At 32.0% G+C, this 19,049-nt stretch overlaps 1 protein-coding gene and 2 long non-coding RNA genes across 5 annotated transcripts; 1 reads left to right on the top strand and 2 right to left on the bottom strand.

Moving 5' to 3' along the window:
- Positions 1-440: 440 nt before the first annotated feature.
- On the bottom strand, positions 441-11,681 carry udt (protein undicht). Of its 2 annotated transcripts, none has more exons than XM_074120753.1 (11): positions 11,544-11,681; positions 9,110-9,346; positions 8,423-8,580; positions 8,201-8,348; positions 7,900-8,109; positions 7,598-7,814; positions 4,959-5,113; positions 4,637-4,876; positions 4,444-4,550; positions 3,501-3,642; positions 441-2,517 (listed from the first exon to the last, which is right to left on the bottom strand). In XM_074120753.1, exons 2-11 carry the CDS (start codon positions 9,243-9,245, stop codon positions 2,366-2,368), a joined length of 1,665 nt encoding a protein of 554 aa, XP_073976854.1. In that variant the 5' UTR covers positions 9,246-9,346; positions 11,544-11,681; the 3' UTR covers positions 441-2,365. The 2 variants fall into 2 exon arrangements, with proteins under 2 accessions (XP_073976854.1, XP_073976853.1); XM_074120752.1 differs by lacking the exon at positions 11,544-11,681 and adding an exon at positions 9,602-9,754.
- On the top strand, positions 11,629-13,573 carry LOC141450391 (uncharacterized). Its single transcript, XR_012456087.1, has 2 exons — positions 11,629-11,770; positions 13,346-13,573. It is a non-coding gene; the product is annotated as an uncharacterized lncRNA (long non-coding RNA).
- On the bottom strand, positions 12,679-19,042 carry LOC141450392 (uncharacterized). 2 transcript variants are annotated; one of them, XR_012456089.1, is made up of 4 exons: positions 18,728-19,042; positions 18,545-18,651; positions 16,090-16,300; positions 12,679-13,167 (listed from the first exon to the last, which is right to left on the bottom strand). It is a non-coding gene; the product is annotated as an uncharacterized lncRNA (long non-coding RNA). The 2 variants fall into 2 exon arrangements; XR_012456088.1 differs by lacking the exon at positions 12,679-13,167 and having other exon boundaries at positions 15,611-16,300; positions 18,728-19,018.
- Between the last annotated feature and the right edge of the window lie 7 nt (positions 19,043-19,049).

Here is a 19,049-nt window from a genome sequence, read left to right as displayed (position 1 = left end):
ATTTTGTCCCTAATCCAGTGATTTATGAATTTGTTTTGTTTTGAACTGAAGAGCAACTTTTCCGCTTGGTAGTACCGAATTACATGGCGTCGATTAGTAGGGATTTTTACTGTAGTTGAAACCACAAACATGGTTACTTTTATTTAATATTACGATTTCATTTTTTTTCCAAACATTAATAAGTTCTAAAATTATGATTCTTAATAATGCTAATTTATTACAATACTTGTACTTTAAAAATTCCGCAACAACACTTTCTTTACTCTTTATTGTAAGATAGCTAATTAGGAATCTAAGTTAAATTTTCATTTCAGGGACTGATGAAAGTTTTTCTAAATTATGGAGAATATTTTTAATTTTTTATCTCAAAGCGAAACCTTTTTAGAAAATCTAGATAATATCAAGAAATTGTCATGCTAAATGAGTTTTGTAAGAACAAGGCATTTATAAGAATTTTATTTAAAAAATGTCAAATATAAAATATGATACACACTACCATTTTCATCAATAATAATTGCAGTGTTTAAAAAATTATATTTATAAAAAATAGATAATATAAAAAATACCTTATTCTAAAAATATCTGAATTAATGTCTACAATCTGTACTTAATCTAGTTGCAATGACTGAATGTAATGTGTATCAATAACAGGAATAATTTCTGGTTATTACCAAAAAATTCTATTATTGTCTTGGACAAGTTTTCCTCTACGCGAGAACAGTTTTTAAGAACTGGACAGAATGACAAAATCTAGCTACAAAAAATAAAATTTTATAAAAAATATTTACTTACAAATCAGCTTAGTCTTATTTCAGATTAGGTGTCAATTCAGCCGATCTACAAAAATAATAACTTCAAACCAAGAAATAAATAAGATTAAAATAATACGTTTGTTTAGCGCAGCTGAAAATACTGATGGAAAATTCAAAACAATTTATAAGATTAACGTTGCCAGAAGTAGTAGGAAAAATAAGGTAAATCTTTTCAGCAATGGTTTTGGCAATAGGCGATAGCAGGAAGTATCTTACGCTGCCCTATGCAAATTTTATCCCTCAATTCCGTGACTGTGGCATCACGAAGACGAAGCTTGGTCTAGTTTCTAGAATAAGGGCCTCCTTCATAAGTTTGGGTCAATTTTGGGAGCCTTTGGAGGGCGGTCCTTCAATATCTTGCTCCAGTCTAGAAAAAGTAAAAGTAATCGCCTATTTTTTCAGACGGGCTAAACGTCCAACTATCAATAATGTGTCGTGGACGGGGACGGAATCTCATATTTGACAATAAACAATTTTTTCGTAAAGAATAAAAAAATAGTTATAAGCGGGATTCGAACTGGGGATCTCCCACTTACGATGCCACGCACTTGACTACTAGACCAAACTCGCCCCAGCTGCAACAGTCTATCTGGGCCTTGTGTGTCTAATCCGCAAGATGTTCCGGAAGTCACCTATGGAGCTCGAGATGAGAGGTCAGAAAAGACCTAAAGGCCAGTATGTCCACAACTCTCTTAACTTCTGCTGGTCAAATGGCACACCGGGTCTTGACCCTGGGACCTACTGACTATCCAATACAACTTGTACTCGCGCCATTTTTTTACTTCGTTTGTGCCACTAAGAGGACAACCTCTTGTATTCTGTCTGATTCCGTTGGATTTGGATATGAAACCTTTGGCACTTGAGATAAAATGATACAATAATACGCAAAACAACTGGTAAGGAACGATTGAAGCGAAGCGAAAACCATTACTGCTCAGAATGGTGCTACCTAAACTAAAAAAAATTAATTTAGTTGATATGTGACAGTTCCCTAATACAATCATCAAATAAATCGTACATTCAACTTTTTCGTAATAAATCAAGAAAGTTGAGAACTTAAATAAAAATCACTAAAAATATCCTTTAAACATGTGCAATGCATTAACGGTACAAATAAAGTCCTCTAGTTCATAATATAGTACATACTTTAGTAAAACTAAAGTTAATTAAAATATTTTAATACACTAAAATTAAATAAAAATAAAAATATTAGAAAAAATTAACTGGTAACAAATTTCTTGCACTAAATCCTTGTTGTTACTAGTTATAAATAATGAACTTGTTACGTTCTTGGACGGATGCTATTACGGACGAAATGTTTTAGATTTATATACAACTAATCTTACAAGCAGTTCCTTAAGAAAACATTATTATGAATGATCCAAGAAATAAAATGCGCTCTTAAAGCAACAGTTTATACGTGAAGTAAGTAGTCTTGAGTTACTTACTCTTACTAGTTTAAAGTAAATCAGAGATCTTAACTTCTTTTTCTTTTTTTTTTCTTTTGGAGCAGAAAAGTTATTTCTTTCAGGTTTATCTAAGATTTGTACTTATCATAAGTAATTACTAATAAAAATGATTGCAATGATAAGAATGGCGCTGGCCGATGAATGTGAAGCAACTCCGTAGTGAAATACTTTTATGTAATTTTCCGAATGTTTCCAAGGATCCGTACCATCATCAAAATACATTGGACATTGATCACCTGCAATACAAACATTAATTAATAACCAAAATCTAAAGGGCGTCCCAAACTTTTATGTAAGAAGTAACTTTGTTGAAAAATACGGTTTATAAATAAAAATGTAAAAATCTTTTGATTCATGAATATTCAGTATAGGGTTATGTATGGAATAGCATATCAGGCAAATGGGCTCCATGGCTTTGCTGGCACATACGTTCCCTTTCGTTGAAATATTCCACGTTTTGCATAAATGTTGCTGAATTTCTTGATAAGCGCACAATTTCCTATTTTGTAGGCGTGATTGTCGTGGTCTTGTTGGCATAAATCTTAGATTTCAAAAAACTCTAAAGAATAAACTCTAACGGCGTTATATCGCACGATCTGGATGGCCATTTCTAATCACCAAAACGAGAAATTACACGACCAGGAAATTGTTAATACAGTAATTGAATTGTTTCTCGGGCTGTATGACATGTGGGTAGCACCACTGTTGAAAACACATGTCATCCACATCCATATCCACACCTTGCAATTTAGGCACAAAAAATTGGATTATCATGACGCGATAGCGAGCACCATACGTATTGCCTGACCAGCCGCATTTCGAAGATGATGATGGATGGATGGATGGATGAGGACCGCATCCAGCTTAAAATCCGCACTGAACAGTGATATGTTGTGAATGCATTTGCTTCTCAACAATCACTCGTAGATTTTTTTTAATCACAAATTGAGAAAATGTTGTCGATTAACCAAGCCATCAAGATGAAAAAGTGCCTAATCGCTGTATCTACCAAACCTTCATTTGAAATACTGAATAGCAAAGAAAATGCGTAGTCCCTTCTTCGATAGCGCGCCATTTTTAAAAACCCTGAACTGACAGCTGTCACGCAGGTTTTTATTACTGGCAAAAATTTACCGAACAAACAGGGTGAAATTCTAATCTTGAATTTTGACCCTCGTTATTTGAAATTTAATTAAAACTGATTAAAGTAAAAACATACGTTCTCTTTCATATTCTACCATATCAATGGCTACGGTGGCTCCTTCTGTAGCATTAAATGAGGTAACATCCTGTTTAAGATCACAAAATGGGCCAGCTGCTTGTGACATTAATACTCTATTAAGATCTGCTCTTTGGTACACCTGCACAAATCATTTTTTTGTTTTTGTTTGAAAGTAAACTACATTGAAAAACTGAAACTGAGGCATTAAACAAGATTAAAAAGGAACACTGACAATAATTCTTACTTCACAAAACCAATACTATTTACTTTCAATTTTTTGAATTGGATTGTTGTAATATTTACATACTGAACACTCACAAGACTTACTCGTACCGTATTCCAAGATTAAACCTTGTTGGATGTTAGAAATTGTAATAAGTTAGTTGGCTTCAATGTTCAAAACAAAAAATGACACTCTTGAAGGATGCATAATTTCTATACTCACTCTCCCAGGACCCACCCCTCTTTAAAGCAATGTGATCTCATACTCTGAGAAAAATATGTCATTAAGTAAAAATGAAACCCTTGGTGACGTTTCACTACCTAACTGGAAGAAAAAGGAGCATTACATAACCGAACTTGTGGTGAACTAGTGTTCTTCCTACTAGTATTTTTTGCATTCATGAATTAACAGTAGTCAAAATCTACAAAGTTCTAAATGATATTTTCAAAAGAGCATAGCTTCTTCTCGAGAGTTGCCAAATATAGTGTGTGATGAAGCTTTTTAAGTTGAAATCAACAAACTGTTTATGTACCGTCTACTATTAAAATCTACTACTCCTGAAATCAATCTACTCTCTACGACAGTCAATCGACCTCTAATAATGAATAAAATGACTTCGATAAGAAGTCAGAATACTTCGAAATTAATAAAATATGAAGAGTAGGTGAAACAGGTTTCTAAACTTAAAAAACATGACAAATTACAATAAATAATTACCCAGCATCTATATCTTGAAAAAGCATCCAGTTCATCATAAGTTATAAGGTATGACTTAAGATTTTCTTTCCAGAAACCTATGCACTTCATTTTATAATCAGGATCACCTAAAAAAATGCAAGTTCTTTACACATAATTAAAGTAATTTATTATCTTAAATTTAACGGAATAAATATTATTTAATCTAACTTACTGTATATATCGACTGGTCTGCCGAGATGATCTACAGTCAGGCAATATGTCTCGTCTACCCATATCTCTTTTTGTTCAGTATCACATACGGAAAAATCCGAAATATTTTCTTTACAATACAAGGTAGGTCGAGGTGATAAGGTGACTCCGCCCAATATTCTTGTTTCAAATGGTACTTCGCCTCGTTGGGTAAAATTAAACTTGCCGGCTACTGGACATCGCACTGGCACTGGTTTCGCAGCTATATTGAAGTTTATAAAATTAATTAAAATCAATGAGGCATTTTTTTTTCTGGTAGGTAATGCATTATAAATAACTCTCACATAAAAAGAGATCAAATTTCCAAGCTCCTCCTGACTTGAATTGTATCCAAGAGCAAACTGTAGAATAATCATCGACAATTACCGCTTGCCCCCTTCTGTATCGGATAATGTTATGGTGTCTAGGAACGAAATCGAAGCATACATAATCCTTTTGGCTAGAAAGAAAAATAAATCAAACACTGAACAATAGTAATAATAATGTGTGTATTTACTTTTAGCTATATAATAAGTTTACAACACTTTTTTTGCAAAAAATAAAATAAACATATATTCACCTGTGAGAAAAAATGATTATACAAATGGATTAGATTGATTGATTATAAATTATTAGGTAATAATAAAAGTGGGTTCTGTTCACACGAAACAAGTTCTTAAAGTCATTTTCATTTTCTTTTTTGCAACTCCACACAAAGATGCTCCAAGAACTTCTCTTCTTGTTATTCATTTTTTGACCCAACACCTTTTTTACGATGTTTTCTTAATATATTATTTTAATAAATTTATAGGATAAACCTATCATTGCTAATTTGTGAAATAATAAATTTCTAGCTACAGAATCAAAGGCAGATTTGAGATCAATAAAAAATAGATTAACCTTTTTTATACTTGTTTCTTCCAGATTTAACTCTTAAATGTACCAGACTAAAAATATTATCTGTAGTTGAATATGCTTGAAGTTCTAAACTCCGCTTGGAATTCAGAAATAATTTTACGCTTAAAAAGCCAATTAGTCAGTCGATTTAACAATAAACCGGTAAAAAGCTTACGTTTCAACGTCAATAAAAAAGATACACCTATAGTTTGACACTATATTTGAATCTCCTTTCTTATGTAAAGGAAATACCATGGCAGCTTTAAAATTTGGAGGAAAATTCCCTGAATCGAAAATTTTATTAAATGTATCAACAAGCCTTTTCAGAAAATTTTCAGACGCGTCCTTGAAAATTCATAGGATATTCTGTTCATACTAGACGTCTTCCCATTTTTTGTTTTATTGTAATTCTGAAATTGTAAAATCTCCATCTAGATCAACATCAGTTAAATATGGTTCTGCATGAAGTACAACGGATGCGGTTACTATAGGATTATATAAATTTTCCAAAAAAAACAACCTTAAATTGATCCAGACAACTTTACATATTTAAAGAAACTACGCAGACTGTACATCTCAATCAAGAAGAATGCTTCTTTCTTGGCATGCTGTTGGTAATGTGCCCGGTCCAACGCCTTCCAGCAATTGAGAATTGTCAACGGCTTTACATATGCCACAATTCGCAGTTCACGTCAAGCTCTGAATTTATTGGAGAACAACCTACACTAGGATGTATGCATTAATGACCCTTGCAACAAGTTACAACCAAATAAAATTCTTGCATTGTTTGCAATCACATTGACCGCCTGCGTTCCTTCATCTCCAACAGAGTTATGGAAGAAATATACATCGCACATAGCCGAAGATATATTTCGTCGAATACGCAAAGAAGATTGAAGATTTGTGTATAGAAATCACGAACGAAGTTCTCGACCAATTGGGAATGCCATCACCGAATCAATCTGCTGCTGCTTCGCAGCGGGCTGAGCCACAGCAACGCGTGGCCAGCTACAGCTAGTAAAAAATAAGAAGCTAGCTAGTTTAAAAATTAATACATTCATTTTAATAAACTGATTAATTTCTGTTCATTAACTAATAATTGCAACAAAGTATAAATGTGTAGTTAATGTTTTCGTTTACTGTCAATACTGCGGGTACAACCAAATAAAATTCGTGGTTATTAACTGCAATTTTACTTAGACAGAAACATTCATAAACTCGGAGAAAACGGATACTCTAACATAAAATAAATATGGTTGAACAACTCAGAGCTTCACGTATTTCTTAAAAATTAAATAGATATACCGCGTAGTAAAAAAAATATGGCTTTTCCTTGTTGCTATGCGCAGCAATACATGTTTATCTCAGAGCATCAAACAGCTTATAGTCGTGGAATTCACACTATAATTCAAATTTAATACTATTTGTACACCTGTAGATATTCCAATTCTTTCGTGTTTTTTTTTTAAACTACATTATTTTGGCAGGGAACAGACACATTTATACGTTAACGTCAACAGGATATCTTCTGCGCCAGGCGAAGAAGGTTTTTAAATTGAAAGGAACTGTTTGAATGCAAAAATTTTCCATTATCAATATAATTCCTACAATTCTTGCAGATAAAATAGGACATCGGTAACAACTTAATCTACCATCTTAACTTTATACCGTCTGTTAATATTAGAGCCCAATATATACAAGAAGGAATAAATTAGCCCCAATCACACATAAGATTTATGTGACAGGGAGCGATATAACTTAAAGGCAACTCGTTGATTATGATTTATATGTGAAAAATGTATTGGTAAATAACAAAAGGCCCGCGACGTTACTAAGAGTTTAAAGTACTCCTCTAGATTACAAAACTGCAACGCTTTGCATAGATAGAAAAGAAGAGCTATGAAATTGTACAGTAGATTGTAGCGAATAGCTACATCACTCTCACCAATCTTTTTTTTTATTTTCATTGTTTTAATAAATATATTCTAATAGTAAAGGGTAATTTCACTTTTATTATTCTGTAAATTATAATTTGGAAGATGATTACCATCCGTCCACAGTAAGCCTAGCCATCATAATCCGAGAACCTCTTTCTTGACGACATACATAGACTGTTCTTCTGAATCTCCCTTCATCAGGGTACCATGTTTCAATTATATGAGTCTCATTGATAAATACATCAGCATCAAGATTGGCAGTATTAATCCATTCTCCGCTGAAATTCTGAGGTAATCGGCAACCAGGTACAACAACTTCAGATTTTACTAAAAGAATGCAGTTAGTAAGAACAGTAAAATAATATAGAAGAATACTAGTTATTTACTTAACATTTTTTATCATCTTCTATACCTGGCGTAATTCTTAATCTCTCAGGGGACTGTTCTACTGTTTTTAAATAGTTACACTCAGCAGTGATTGATACTCCTAAGTAGAGGTCGTCATCTCGATTTTTCAAGAAACAACGGAATTTTTCATCTTTACGAGATTCCTTAGTATTGGCTACAGCAAAAAAATGATTTTTGTCTACGAACCAATCTCCTAAGCAGGAATATTCAACCACTAAAAAGAAAGCAAAACTTAATTTAATACATTTAATCTCAATTTTACCAAAATGTAGTCCCTTGATAGAAATATAACTCAATTCACTTACATCCATCGAATGTACCATCCATTCCTTCGCATTTTTTATAAGTAATATTGAATTTCTGGTTCGTTATCAAGAACTGATTACCCGGTTGTTGGCAAGAACGTATATATGCGTCCGGATGTTGGCATTCACCGGTGAATCTAAATCTATTCTAAAATTATAAGAGTAAAATTGTAAATCTTACACCTGTGACTAGAAAGTATTTAATTAGCCTTGTAACCTTACCTGATAAGCAAATTTCCATACTCCTTCTAAACTTGATCTACAATTTACTGGCACATAATTCTCCAAAAACAGTGTGACAAGCTGCTGATCAGGATTTAATGCTCGACATACTGTATTGACGTCTGGAGTGAAACCTTCCCTCAAGTTAATACAACCAGCTAAAACAAATATTACGATTTATTAATTTGACTAATTTTTAAACCAAAATACTTCCCCTATAAAACTGATTACACGACTTTACAAAACTGATTTGAAAAATCTTGAATTCTTTAAAGCATGTCAGCTGATATTATTTCTGAACTTGTGGCTTCTATTCTGAACATAAAATTATTCAGAATATACTATGTACACACAGGTATAACAGGTATTTTACTGCAAGTAATTCCCCTTACGTAGCTGGTAAAAAATACAATTCATAGTTTTCAACTGATGGCTCACATCTAAACTGAAGTAACATTTCGAATCCTGTGGATTCGACTAACAGAAAGATTGATTTCACATGGTGACAGCTTAAATTGTACACTATTTAATAATGGGTATACATTAGGCGTTTACCCCCCACCACCACGAACCAAAAGGCAAATCATCGTGAGCTTTCAAATTATTTTCTAAAGGAATTGAATTTCAAATTCGTGAATTGTTATTACTTAAGACCGAAGTAGGAGATATAATTCAAATGTAACTTACATTCTATTTTCTCCAATACGTTCACAGTTCTGACTAGAAACTTTACACAATGAAAACAATTATTATTTTGAAACACGAATGTGTAATTGGTGTGATATTCGTCCAACATATCAACACAACGTCCTCTGGAACTCATATCAATATGTGTGAGCTCAGTTTGAGTGGGTTGGCCATTTTCCCAGGAAAACCAAACACCTCTTATTACTGGTGGAATAATGCACTCATCACATAAATACCCTGCAAGAAACATGTAATTCGTTAAAATAGGAAATAACATTTGTTTATACATAAAATATCATATAAACTTGAAAACTGCTCAAATATAATACACTGAACTGAAGCGTAAGACTAGATAGAAGAATTTTGAGTAACCGTTAAAAGTTATAAGATACAAAAATAAAATCAGGAATATGCATTTTTAAATGAATTGACTTAAAAAAGCAATTTATAAATAAATTTCATGTTGATTAAGCTCAAAGAAACTTTACTTACCCTTAAGATAAAAAAGTATACAAATAAATCCTAAATAAGTCCTTTTCATAGTAAAAAATCAAAGGTAAACGTTGAATGCTCAAAAAAAGGAGGAGTAACTCGTTAACTCTCTATGACCGTTCGGAATGTATTTCTAACACGTTGCCAACTTACATTTAAAAAATATTCCAAACTCGTAAAATTTTTTTTTTTTTGACGTTATAATTAAATAACACTTGTTTCCATTTTGCTAATAAAAATTTATCTTGTTTGCTTCAATGTTATCTTTTTCATTAGTCACAGTATTTCACATTTGTGGCGCCCTCGAACTTCAGAAATATATTTTGCATAATTACTGTTTTAAACTAAGGCAGCAGTTTAGATTTTAAATAGCTTTTTGTTTAAGAGTAGTTTAATATAAAATGTAATCTTTAAAAAATCTTACAAGAATTTAATTTACAATTTCTTCAAGCTTAGAATTTTTATACACGGCAGATTCAGTGTAACAAAACCGACTTTTGAGACGTCGTACTGGAATACAGGTTCCCGCTTTGAAATGAATATCGGTCTTGTGTTTGGTAAATCCATATTTTAAACTTGGAAGTTCGGAGATTTATTGAATTCACTCGTAATGAACACTAAAGCAATCTACAAACGGATTATTTAAAAATGACAAAGAGAAAAATATTGCTACTAAGTGAAGCCTAAAACTACATATCAAATTTGAATATTTTGCGATTTTTTCAATTATTAATTTTACTAACCAGACACTCTTTTTACAAGGGTGAGAAAAATTATAAAAACTCTATTCCTATTTCTTTCTCACTCTACTTCTCTTTTAGCGACCGGTGTCCTGTAACACTCTATGACAATTTGGAATTAGTTTGAGTCCATTTTCAAATACCTACTTCAATTAAAGTCAGCTGATCAGAGGCCATAACAAGATGAGAGGACATTGTATCCCGTCAGTTTACGTTGCATTAGCTAATTTGCGATATGAGATATCTTCATAAAAGAACAGAGGAGATAATTCACAAAATGAAGTGTTGGAACTCTGGATTTCGTGAAAAGGAGAGTGGTAAAATTCTACTAGATCCGATCCATAGAGCGCACTGAGTTGAATAGGACCTGCAAACCTAAATGATAAAATCAATTACAGAAAATCGTTTGATCTGAAATATTAGATAATTCTGGTGATTTTAACTGTCTTTGCGAGCCTACAAACCTATTTTTTGGTCATTTTTACTGTTTCGAAATTTCATCCATCTTCAAAAATTTAATCATAAGTTGGTTGAGAGAAATATGACTTTCACTTATAAAGTTTTGGTCCGATTTAACCACACTCATACATGTCTTTCTTTCATCTTTCTGGACCGCCTTGTACAACCTTAACTTCTCATATATATCACCACACTGAGTTGGAGCATGTACGGGTAAATCTTATCTCATCACATTACACTAGAGAAGATTTTAAATTATCTTCTACTAGAAGCCATTTACTTTCGAGTTATCAGTTACTAGAGAACGTTGTCCAAAACCCTTTAGATATTGCTGTGTTTTAATTAGATAACAAGATAATTACTATTTAAAAATAAAATGGTTTCCAAAATTCCAGGGTTGCTGCATTCAGAAAAGTAATGATTAATAAAGATCCCGATTTTGAAGAATAAATGTAAAAATTTGAGAATTTCAAATAAATAAAAAAATCAAGCTGGATTATGTGTAGCATCCCATAAAGAAGATGAATTAAAATATTATTTGTTCATAACGTTTAAGTCTGTGATCTCATTTTCTAAATGACTGTACAGTTGTATCAATCATTGATTGAAGAATCGTTTCATTTAGAAGGGAAGATACGCAGATCAATCAAAATACCTACTTATGCCGTTAAAATAAGCAAAATTACTTTTTAAAAAAATGAGATAAATGTTTACCTTCACAAATATTAAAAGTATAGACTTACTAATGCAATCGGCGCAATCATTGCAATTGGGTGTGGCGATGTTAGAGGAGGGAGGATTTCCTTTTTATGATATATAAAGAAGGCCTGCGCAGAGCAGGACATCACTAGCTACGCCGACTATATCTTGGGCTCTCCGTACTCCCGTTTGTATTCCCAGTTATTCGTGCTTTTTTCTTGTAACTTTATTTCCGAAACCATGCCTGATCCTTGCTGTGGTTCTGGACAAAGTAAGTCACATATAAATCTCTAATTTTTGAAATTTTAAGAAAATATGAAATTTTGGATTTTTCGCCAAATGGCAATTAAATACTTTGAATTCAATTAAATAATTATTAACAGGAATATTAATAATAAAGTATTTTTTTTTCTTACACCATTGATGTAAAATGGAAGTAACAAATATGAGTTTTAAGCAATGAAATTTATAACTCACTTTCTGAAGATGTTTTCATTTTAACTTAAAATTTACTACTTTATTCCTTACTAATTATTGACTATAATTCCTACTACCTAATAAAGTTATATCAGAATATTTCAAATTTTGTTTTATTGATTAAATAAAATAACCAGACTTTTCTGCATTATTGTTTTGTATGTCTTTTTAAAAGATATCAAATTTTAAATTTAGCCACTGATGAAAGTAAAACTTGCTGGGAAACTTTTTTGTAATAATTAATTATTTTACCTATAAAGAATTTTCATTCCATAAGTCAACTACATTTTAAAAAAAGATAAAAGTCAATTCTTTACAGTGCAATTGATTAATTTTTCAATGTGGGTGCTGCAGTAATAAAAGACTGAATACAATGTTTTCATCATATTCTGACTCTAGCTCTGATCTATCACTCCTTAAAGTTCATTCGATACACACACGAGATACACCTGCAGAAGGAGTACTATATACAATTATTTTGGTTTAGCGAGGCCACCAGCAAACTCTAGCTCTTCGTAGCAAACTAGTTTTATTACACTGATTTATTACAGGCGCCTATATTAAATGAACAAACACTGGCACTCAATGGAGCCAGGGAACCACTCCTAGATCTTAATAGATTTTGCTTTACAGCAACTCTAAAATCTATTTATTGATTAGTCAATTTTGGTTTATTTATTCGAACATAAGCAAGAAGCAGTAGTAAATATAGTAAAACGCCCTTAATTAAATAATGTTATCTAATCCCTTGTGGAACATTAATTACAGTTTCAAAAAAGGAAATTTTTTAATCGTTAACAGTAAGATTGTTTATAATTATTTATGCGTACTTTACACAAACACACAAAATTAAATCTATTCATCAAGTAATAATACATAAGTGAAGCAGCAGGTTATCGGGTGGTTAAAAAATAAATACATGAAATAAACATCAAAATATTGGATGAGTTTTTTAAAGATAGGAAAATGCACAAATAACTATTAGAAAATACTAAGCTATGAGGGCTGATATAATCAAAACTAGTAGATATTTCGAATTAAGAACAAATAGGACAATTACCAGAAGCAGGAACTGCTTCAACTCTTATTTTCACCAAACCATAAGGTTTTTTTCTTCGTCTCACATCTTGAAACAACCCTGATAAAAGTCCTGATCACCTTTTTATATTGCAATAACTCTGAGCACACATGCTGGGATAAATACCAAATAGTCCACATGAAAAAGTAACAATCTATTATAAAACATTCCTACGAAAAACACTGAAAAAAAAAGTATTAATCTCAAATGGAAAATCAGACTCTTTATAATGAACTTCTATCTTACCAACTTTCAACAATTTATTTATAAATTTTTCTTTTTTATTTTCAGCTTGCGCAGGATGCAAATGTGAAAACTGCCAGTGCGGCAAAGACTGCGCGTGCAACACTCAGGGATCTTGTGGTTCGACGAAGGATAAGAAGTGAAAGCGGAAAACTCACTTTTTCTCGCTTGCTAATTTTATGTCTTTGCTTCTGTGTTGCAACCCCATTTATTTATATATTTTTATTATTTAAGAATGTATCATTAAACATTTAATAAAAAAACAATATTAACTTCTTTCCTGTTATTGTTTTTAATAATCACTTATGCACAGTGAATTACTTTCCTAATAAAATAATTATTACTAATATAACAATGAAAAGACTCTAAAAGCAGAAGTGTAAAATGTTCAGAAATACATTTTTGTAGTTTTCTTTTTATTATTATTTTAGAAGTTAGATTATTTTTTTTAAAAATACACTGATTTGGAGTAACAAAAATAACGGAACAATTTTTTTTAAGAAGTATATAAAAAATGATCCAGTCGCACGGTATAATAAGTGACTTAATCTTTCTGCCTAATTATCCATTTCAAAAACTGATTAATTTATTTTTTTGTTAAAGTAGTATAAATTTTCTCCCATAAACAACACAAAAATGTATGACATCCTCAATAGTAAGAAAGAATTCAAAGCTCAAAAAAATATATCTGAACTTTTGGACGATTTCGCTTAAGATGCTGTACCAAAAAAAAATTCAAATTTTATAAGGACAACGTCTGAGACATACCGCTCTAAAAAAAAAAAAAAAACTGCGGTAAGAATATCTTGCCAGAGTGTTGGTCTAGCGGTCAAGAGCGTGGCTTTGTAGTGGGAGATTCCCAGTTCGAATCCGGCTTATGACTACATTTTATTAAAAAAAAGTATTATGATGTATGTATTAAGCATTACGAATGACAGCATACTCGGGATTCAACTGGAGATCTCTCACTTACAAAGGCACGCTAGACCAACACCCTCCCCTCCCTAGAAAGATATTCTTACCCTAATCACAGTTCAAGAAGTCTTGCATTAAAATGATGTGATGGTTGCTTTTATTTGATGATAAAACATATTTATCCTGATTCGCCCACAACCATTACATTACACTACATTTTTTAAAAACTTAAATTATTTTTATTTGTTTTCTTTACAAATACAATTTTTTGCAGTCAGAGGACAGAGGTCTTTTTGGTGGAAAATTAATACTGAAAACCGATCACGAAAAGATAAAATTATAACTTTGATCTTATCTTAACAAATATTAGGAATATCAAGACGAGGTCAATGTCATTTTTCACAATTTTTTCTGTAGTTTTCATAATCATTGTCAAAACCAGTGGTCCTTATGAAACCCCGATCAGGATTTTGGCCGCCAAAAAATAAGACACAGCATTGGGGGGAGAAAATTTGAAAAGTAGACAAAAAAAACAGAGTTTATTAAATGGGTTTTCCCGGATTTCCGCTTTCCTAAAAAGTTATTAGCAATTGGTGCGTTTTAAATGGATCACCCTGTATATACTCGTATGTATAGAACTGGAACTTCTTTTAGAAGGAAAATATTTAATTTTTTTAATGATTTAAGGCGCGTCAACATCTGAGGTTATTGGCGCCTGTGGAATTTTTCAGTGCACTGTCGGCCTACGGACAGTGTTCTCAAAAACTGTACAGTGAGCTATAAAATATTTAAAAAAAATGCGGCAAATTAGGTGAAGAAATTACATATGGTTGAGAGATTTTGATCGCTCGCTACCTTCGAGCCCACTGCTGGTAGGACCCATCGAATTTTAAATTTTCAAATTTTAAATCGAATTTTAAAGTTCAGCTTCCAGTGATTTTTCACTTGTGAGATATTTTTTCTCACACAGACATTTTTCTAAAGCAGGACTACTAAAAAAATTTCTGATGAAATCTCGAGAAAAATAGCAACTCGCAATCCTTTACTTTTATAAATAAGACACTGGAAGTAAATATTATCATAAATGAAGTTACGATGTTTAGCCACCGAGTGTTTCCTAATGTTATGGGTTTTATAGAATTATAATCCTTATGAGTATGGCGTTGAAAAGTAATAAAATAAAGTAGATTTTTGCTGAGAAATTCTTCACACCATTTGCTAAATACAATTTGTTCGTAAAAATAAAATTACCTATGAGACTGCCTTTGAAAAATCAATTTCAAAATTATCTTATGACCAATATACCACTTTCTCTCTTAGGTTTTTTTAAATTCAGTAATAAAACATTCATTCAACTTAACTTTGCACAAGACTAATTACCATTAAATATCCCACAAATTATAAAATTATTTATGTATTTATAAATTATACAAATTACAGTAAATAATGAACTCAGTAATCCTTCAACAACAAACCATTTACACGTTTATGCGTTATTTTTATTCTTAGCAGTTCAAGCGAAATTGTTTTAATTTTGTGATTTTATTTTTTTATTGTTTATCAAAGTTTGATATATGCGCAATAAATTGTACGTCATTTATAATACTTGAAGTAAGCGAAACTAATGCATTTTTAATGCTTCGTCCTTGAATTACAGGTTAGTTATTTTGACCAGGTAATCATGACTAGATTATCTCTTTGGGTAATCTCTTCAATAATTACCTAGACTACATTTCTCCTAATACGCACAATACAATTTTCGTGTATTAATAATTATTTGCTTGAAAATTCTAATATGGAAATTTTAGTGTACGGAAATAAATAATCCTCAAATAAATCGCGAAGTGCCACTTGTAAATCAATAAGACAAACTATACCAGTTATTGAGAATACTTCCGATTAAAGATGGCATTGCCTCATTCTCAAGAATCTTGACAGTCCCTGGGTAACCCAGCCTGGTATATGTCAGGTAGTTCCTGCATGGATTTAGACTCTCCAAACTCTTTGTGTGAAATCACAATCGAACTCTAGCCCATTTATCACTCTCACTATCACTACATATTACTCCTTTACGTTAAGATCTTCAACCTGTAACAAAAGATCATTAAGTGAAATGCGAATTGCAGCTGGCAAACTGGAGATTCCCTTGTAATTCGTCAGCTAAATTTTTAGGGATCCATTCGACAAAATTCTTAATTGGAAAGAACATTTGGAAAATATTGCATCAAGGGTGGAAAAATATTTCAATAACTCCAGAATGTTTTCACACAAGAAATGGGGAGCAGACCCTGAGGTTTCCCTACTTTACTACAGAGCCACAATAAGAGCAATATTGGACTACGGATGTTTCCTTTATAGTCAAGCTAGCCAGTCTATAATAAAGCCGTTAAAGGTATTAAAAAACAAGTGTATGAGTCTCTGTCTTAAACAGTACTCCTACAGTACAGTAAACAGTCAGCGTGATGTAAGCAGAAGCGTGCGAATTGAATTGAACAAAATACCTGAAGGAATGAGAGAGTCAATGTTGACAGATTTCATTTCTACTCATTATCTGAACTGTTTATACATAGACGGATCGAAAATTGGTAACAAAGTCGGGAGTGCTGCATATTATCCTTGTCACAACCAGTTTATGACCACAAAGTTATGTGATGAGGCGTCTATTTACAATGCAGAATTAGTCGCTAAACTGATGTCACTGAAATATATTTGCTCCTTGTCAGAGAAAAAGTTTCTAATTTTAAGTGACAGTTTGAGCGCACTGCATAAATTAGCAAATTTGCACGAAGTATAAAAGATGAATTACATTATTGCGGAAATAGTAGAGCGCATAGCACTTCTTAAAGAGGAGGGAATTTAAGTTCACTTTGTTTGGGTAAGAGGATACAGTAGTTAAAGGGAATGACGCAGTGGATACATTCGCTAAAGATGCCACTGAATATGAAGGATTGGAAGGCTATAAAGTTCCAATGTCGGATTCAAGAGGAACAATAACCAACACCGCATTACAAATGTGGCAAACAGACTACAGTAAGAGTAAGAAGGGTAAATTTTACAAGCTTATGGTAAACCAATCTTAAAAGACCTTGATTTGAAGGACCGGCGTGAACAAAAGAATGGTTACTGCAACTAGCAGATACAGAGCGAACCATGCAGTCTGCGGGACGTACCTACATCGAATAGGTAAGCGACTTACTCCGTTATGCAAAAAATGTAAGGAGGAAGATTATATCATATCGACATGGAACGTCCCCTGTATAAGAAAAAATGAGATAAGCTGTTCAGCTCGCTTTACAAAAATTAAAAGTGCACCGTTTAGATACGAAGTCATAATCTTTTTTTTATAATGTCTATTCCTGAAACCTGTTGAAGATTTGATTAATAAATAAATTTGAAGATAGAAAGTTACATTGTTAAGAACAAATATTCTGGGAAGGAATGAACTTCGAAGTTGGCTGCATGGTGAAAAGTCAATTAAAAAAAAGAAGAAGAGAACTGTGGTAGATCTTTTAGTTTTTAATTTGGCTTTATGGCCACTCCCTAAACAAACCTAATTTTACAGAAATCATTAATATAAAACTGAAAGATACAGAGTAGTCGTTTTAAAGATTTTAAAACTACTACATGTTTTAAGATTCTTGAACAAACAGACTGAAAAGGGACACTGACATGTATGAATATATATTGTAACTTAGTGATGAAAATAACACCTCGGTACTTTCTTCACTTTTCTGAGATTTTCTCGAAAATGCTTCGAAATTTTTTGTACATGCCGCTTTAATTACAAACATGATGATTAGGACTTTAATTAGAATTCTTTTCTAGTAAAATTTTGTTTATGGCTAGAAGAAATGAGCTGGCCGTATCAAGCACCTCTAGTAAAATACCCGAGTACCTCAACCCTCCTCAAATAGAACAAGTACACATGTGAAACATTATTCAAAGCTTCACTAGCAGTTTCATACAAAATCTTCATAAACAGGTATGGAACCAGAGAGTACCCCTAAAGTTCCTTACCATAATATCCTATTCTAAGAATTCATTTTGGAGCCCTTAATCCCTAGTAAAATAAAAAAAAAAGTGAACTGTAAAGAAATGCCTATTTTTTTTTTATTTTTTAGGCGAGCTTCACGTTTAACTACCAATTAGGTGTCGTTGAAGGAGCTGATTAGGAAACATACTTTACAACAAAGTTTTCATATCATACATTTAATAAGCCTAGACCAGGAATTGAATCTAGTACCAAAATGCTTATTAGCTTTGCAGGTAATTTGGAGTAATTTACCAATCTATCTGACTTAAAAATCAAGTAAACTAAATTTCGATACTAACAATTTATCGTGAGTGAATCAAGATTCGTCCTCACTTTTTTGAGAACATTACAAACAATTTTCATCTATTAGTTGCATAAACATTTCATTCACTTTATTTTAAATTTTCTGAAAATAACAAGAAATCAGTAATTACGAACATATTATGAACATATTTAAAATAAATATAGAACAGACTACATACAATTGTATTATACAAATATAAACACAGTAATGCCATGAATTCAATTCATTTCGGAGAACATTATTATATCACGTCGCGTTAAAAACAATAATAAACATTACAATTTTTAAATAAGAAAGATTCAAACAGTTTCTATTACGCTCCATGAGATTATTGAATGAATCTGGTTGGAAGAGACAACTTTCTTTTTGACCGTAGTAACTGTTATCTCAAATGATTTAATAATCATTGATATCGATTCTTATCAATATTGATCCCATAAATTCAAGAAAAGAGTATGAGCAATTTTAATACTACCGTAACAACAATGCGCACTACTTTT

This window comes from Rhodnius prolixus, unplaced genomic scaffold (assembly GCF_049639745.1).
Source record: "Rhodnius prolixus isolate KJV_2025 unplaced genomic scaffold, Rpr scaffold_2, whole genome shotgun sequence".
NCBI classification, from domain to species: domain Eukaryota; kingdom Metazoa; phylum Arthropoda; class Insecta; order Hemiptera; family Reduviidae; genus Rhodnius; species Rhodnius prolixus.
The sequence above is the reverse complement of the archived record's forward strand: the minus strand, read 5'-3'. Positions and strand labels throughout refer to the sequence as shown.

Bases quoted from the DNA above. Each gene is read 5' to 3' on its own strand.
- udt (XM_074120752.1), bottom strand. From the start codon at position 9,650: ATGAAAAGGACTTATTTAGGATTTATTTGTATACTTTTTTATCTTAAG. The intron at 8,581-9,109 runs GTAAGTTACATT...TATTTGTTTTAG, and splicing joins CGTATTGGAGAAAATAGAAT to CTGGTTGTATTAACTTGAGG. The intron at 5,114-7,597 runs GTAATCATCTTC...TTTTCTTTCTAG, and splicing joins AGGCTTACTGTGGACGGATG to CCAAAAGGATTATGTATGCT.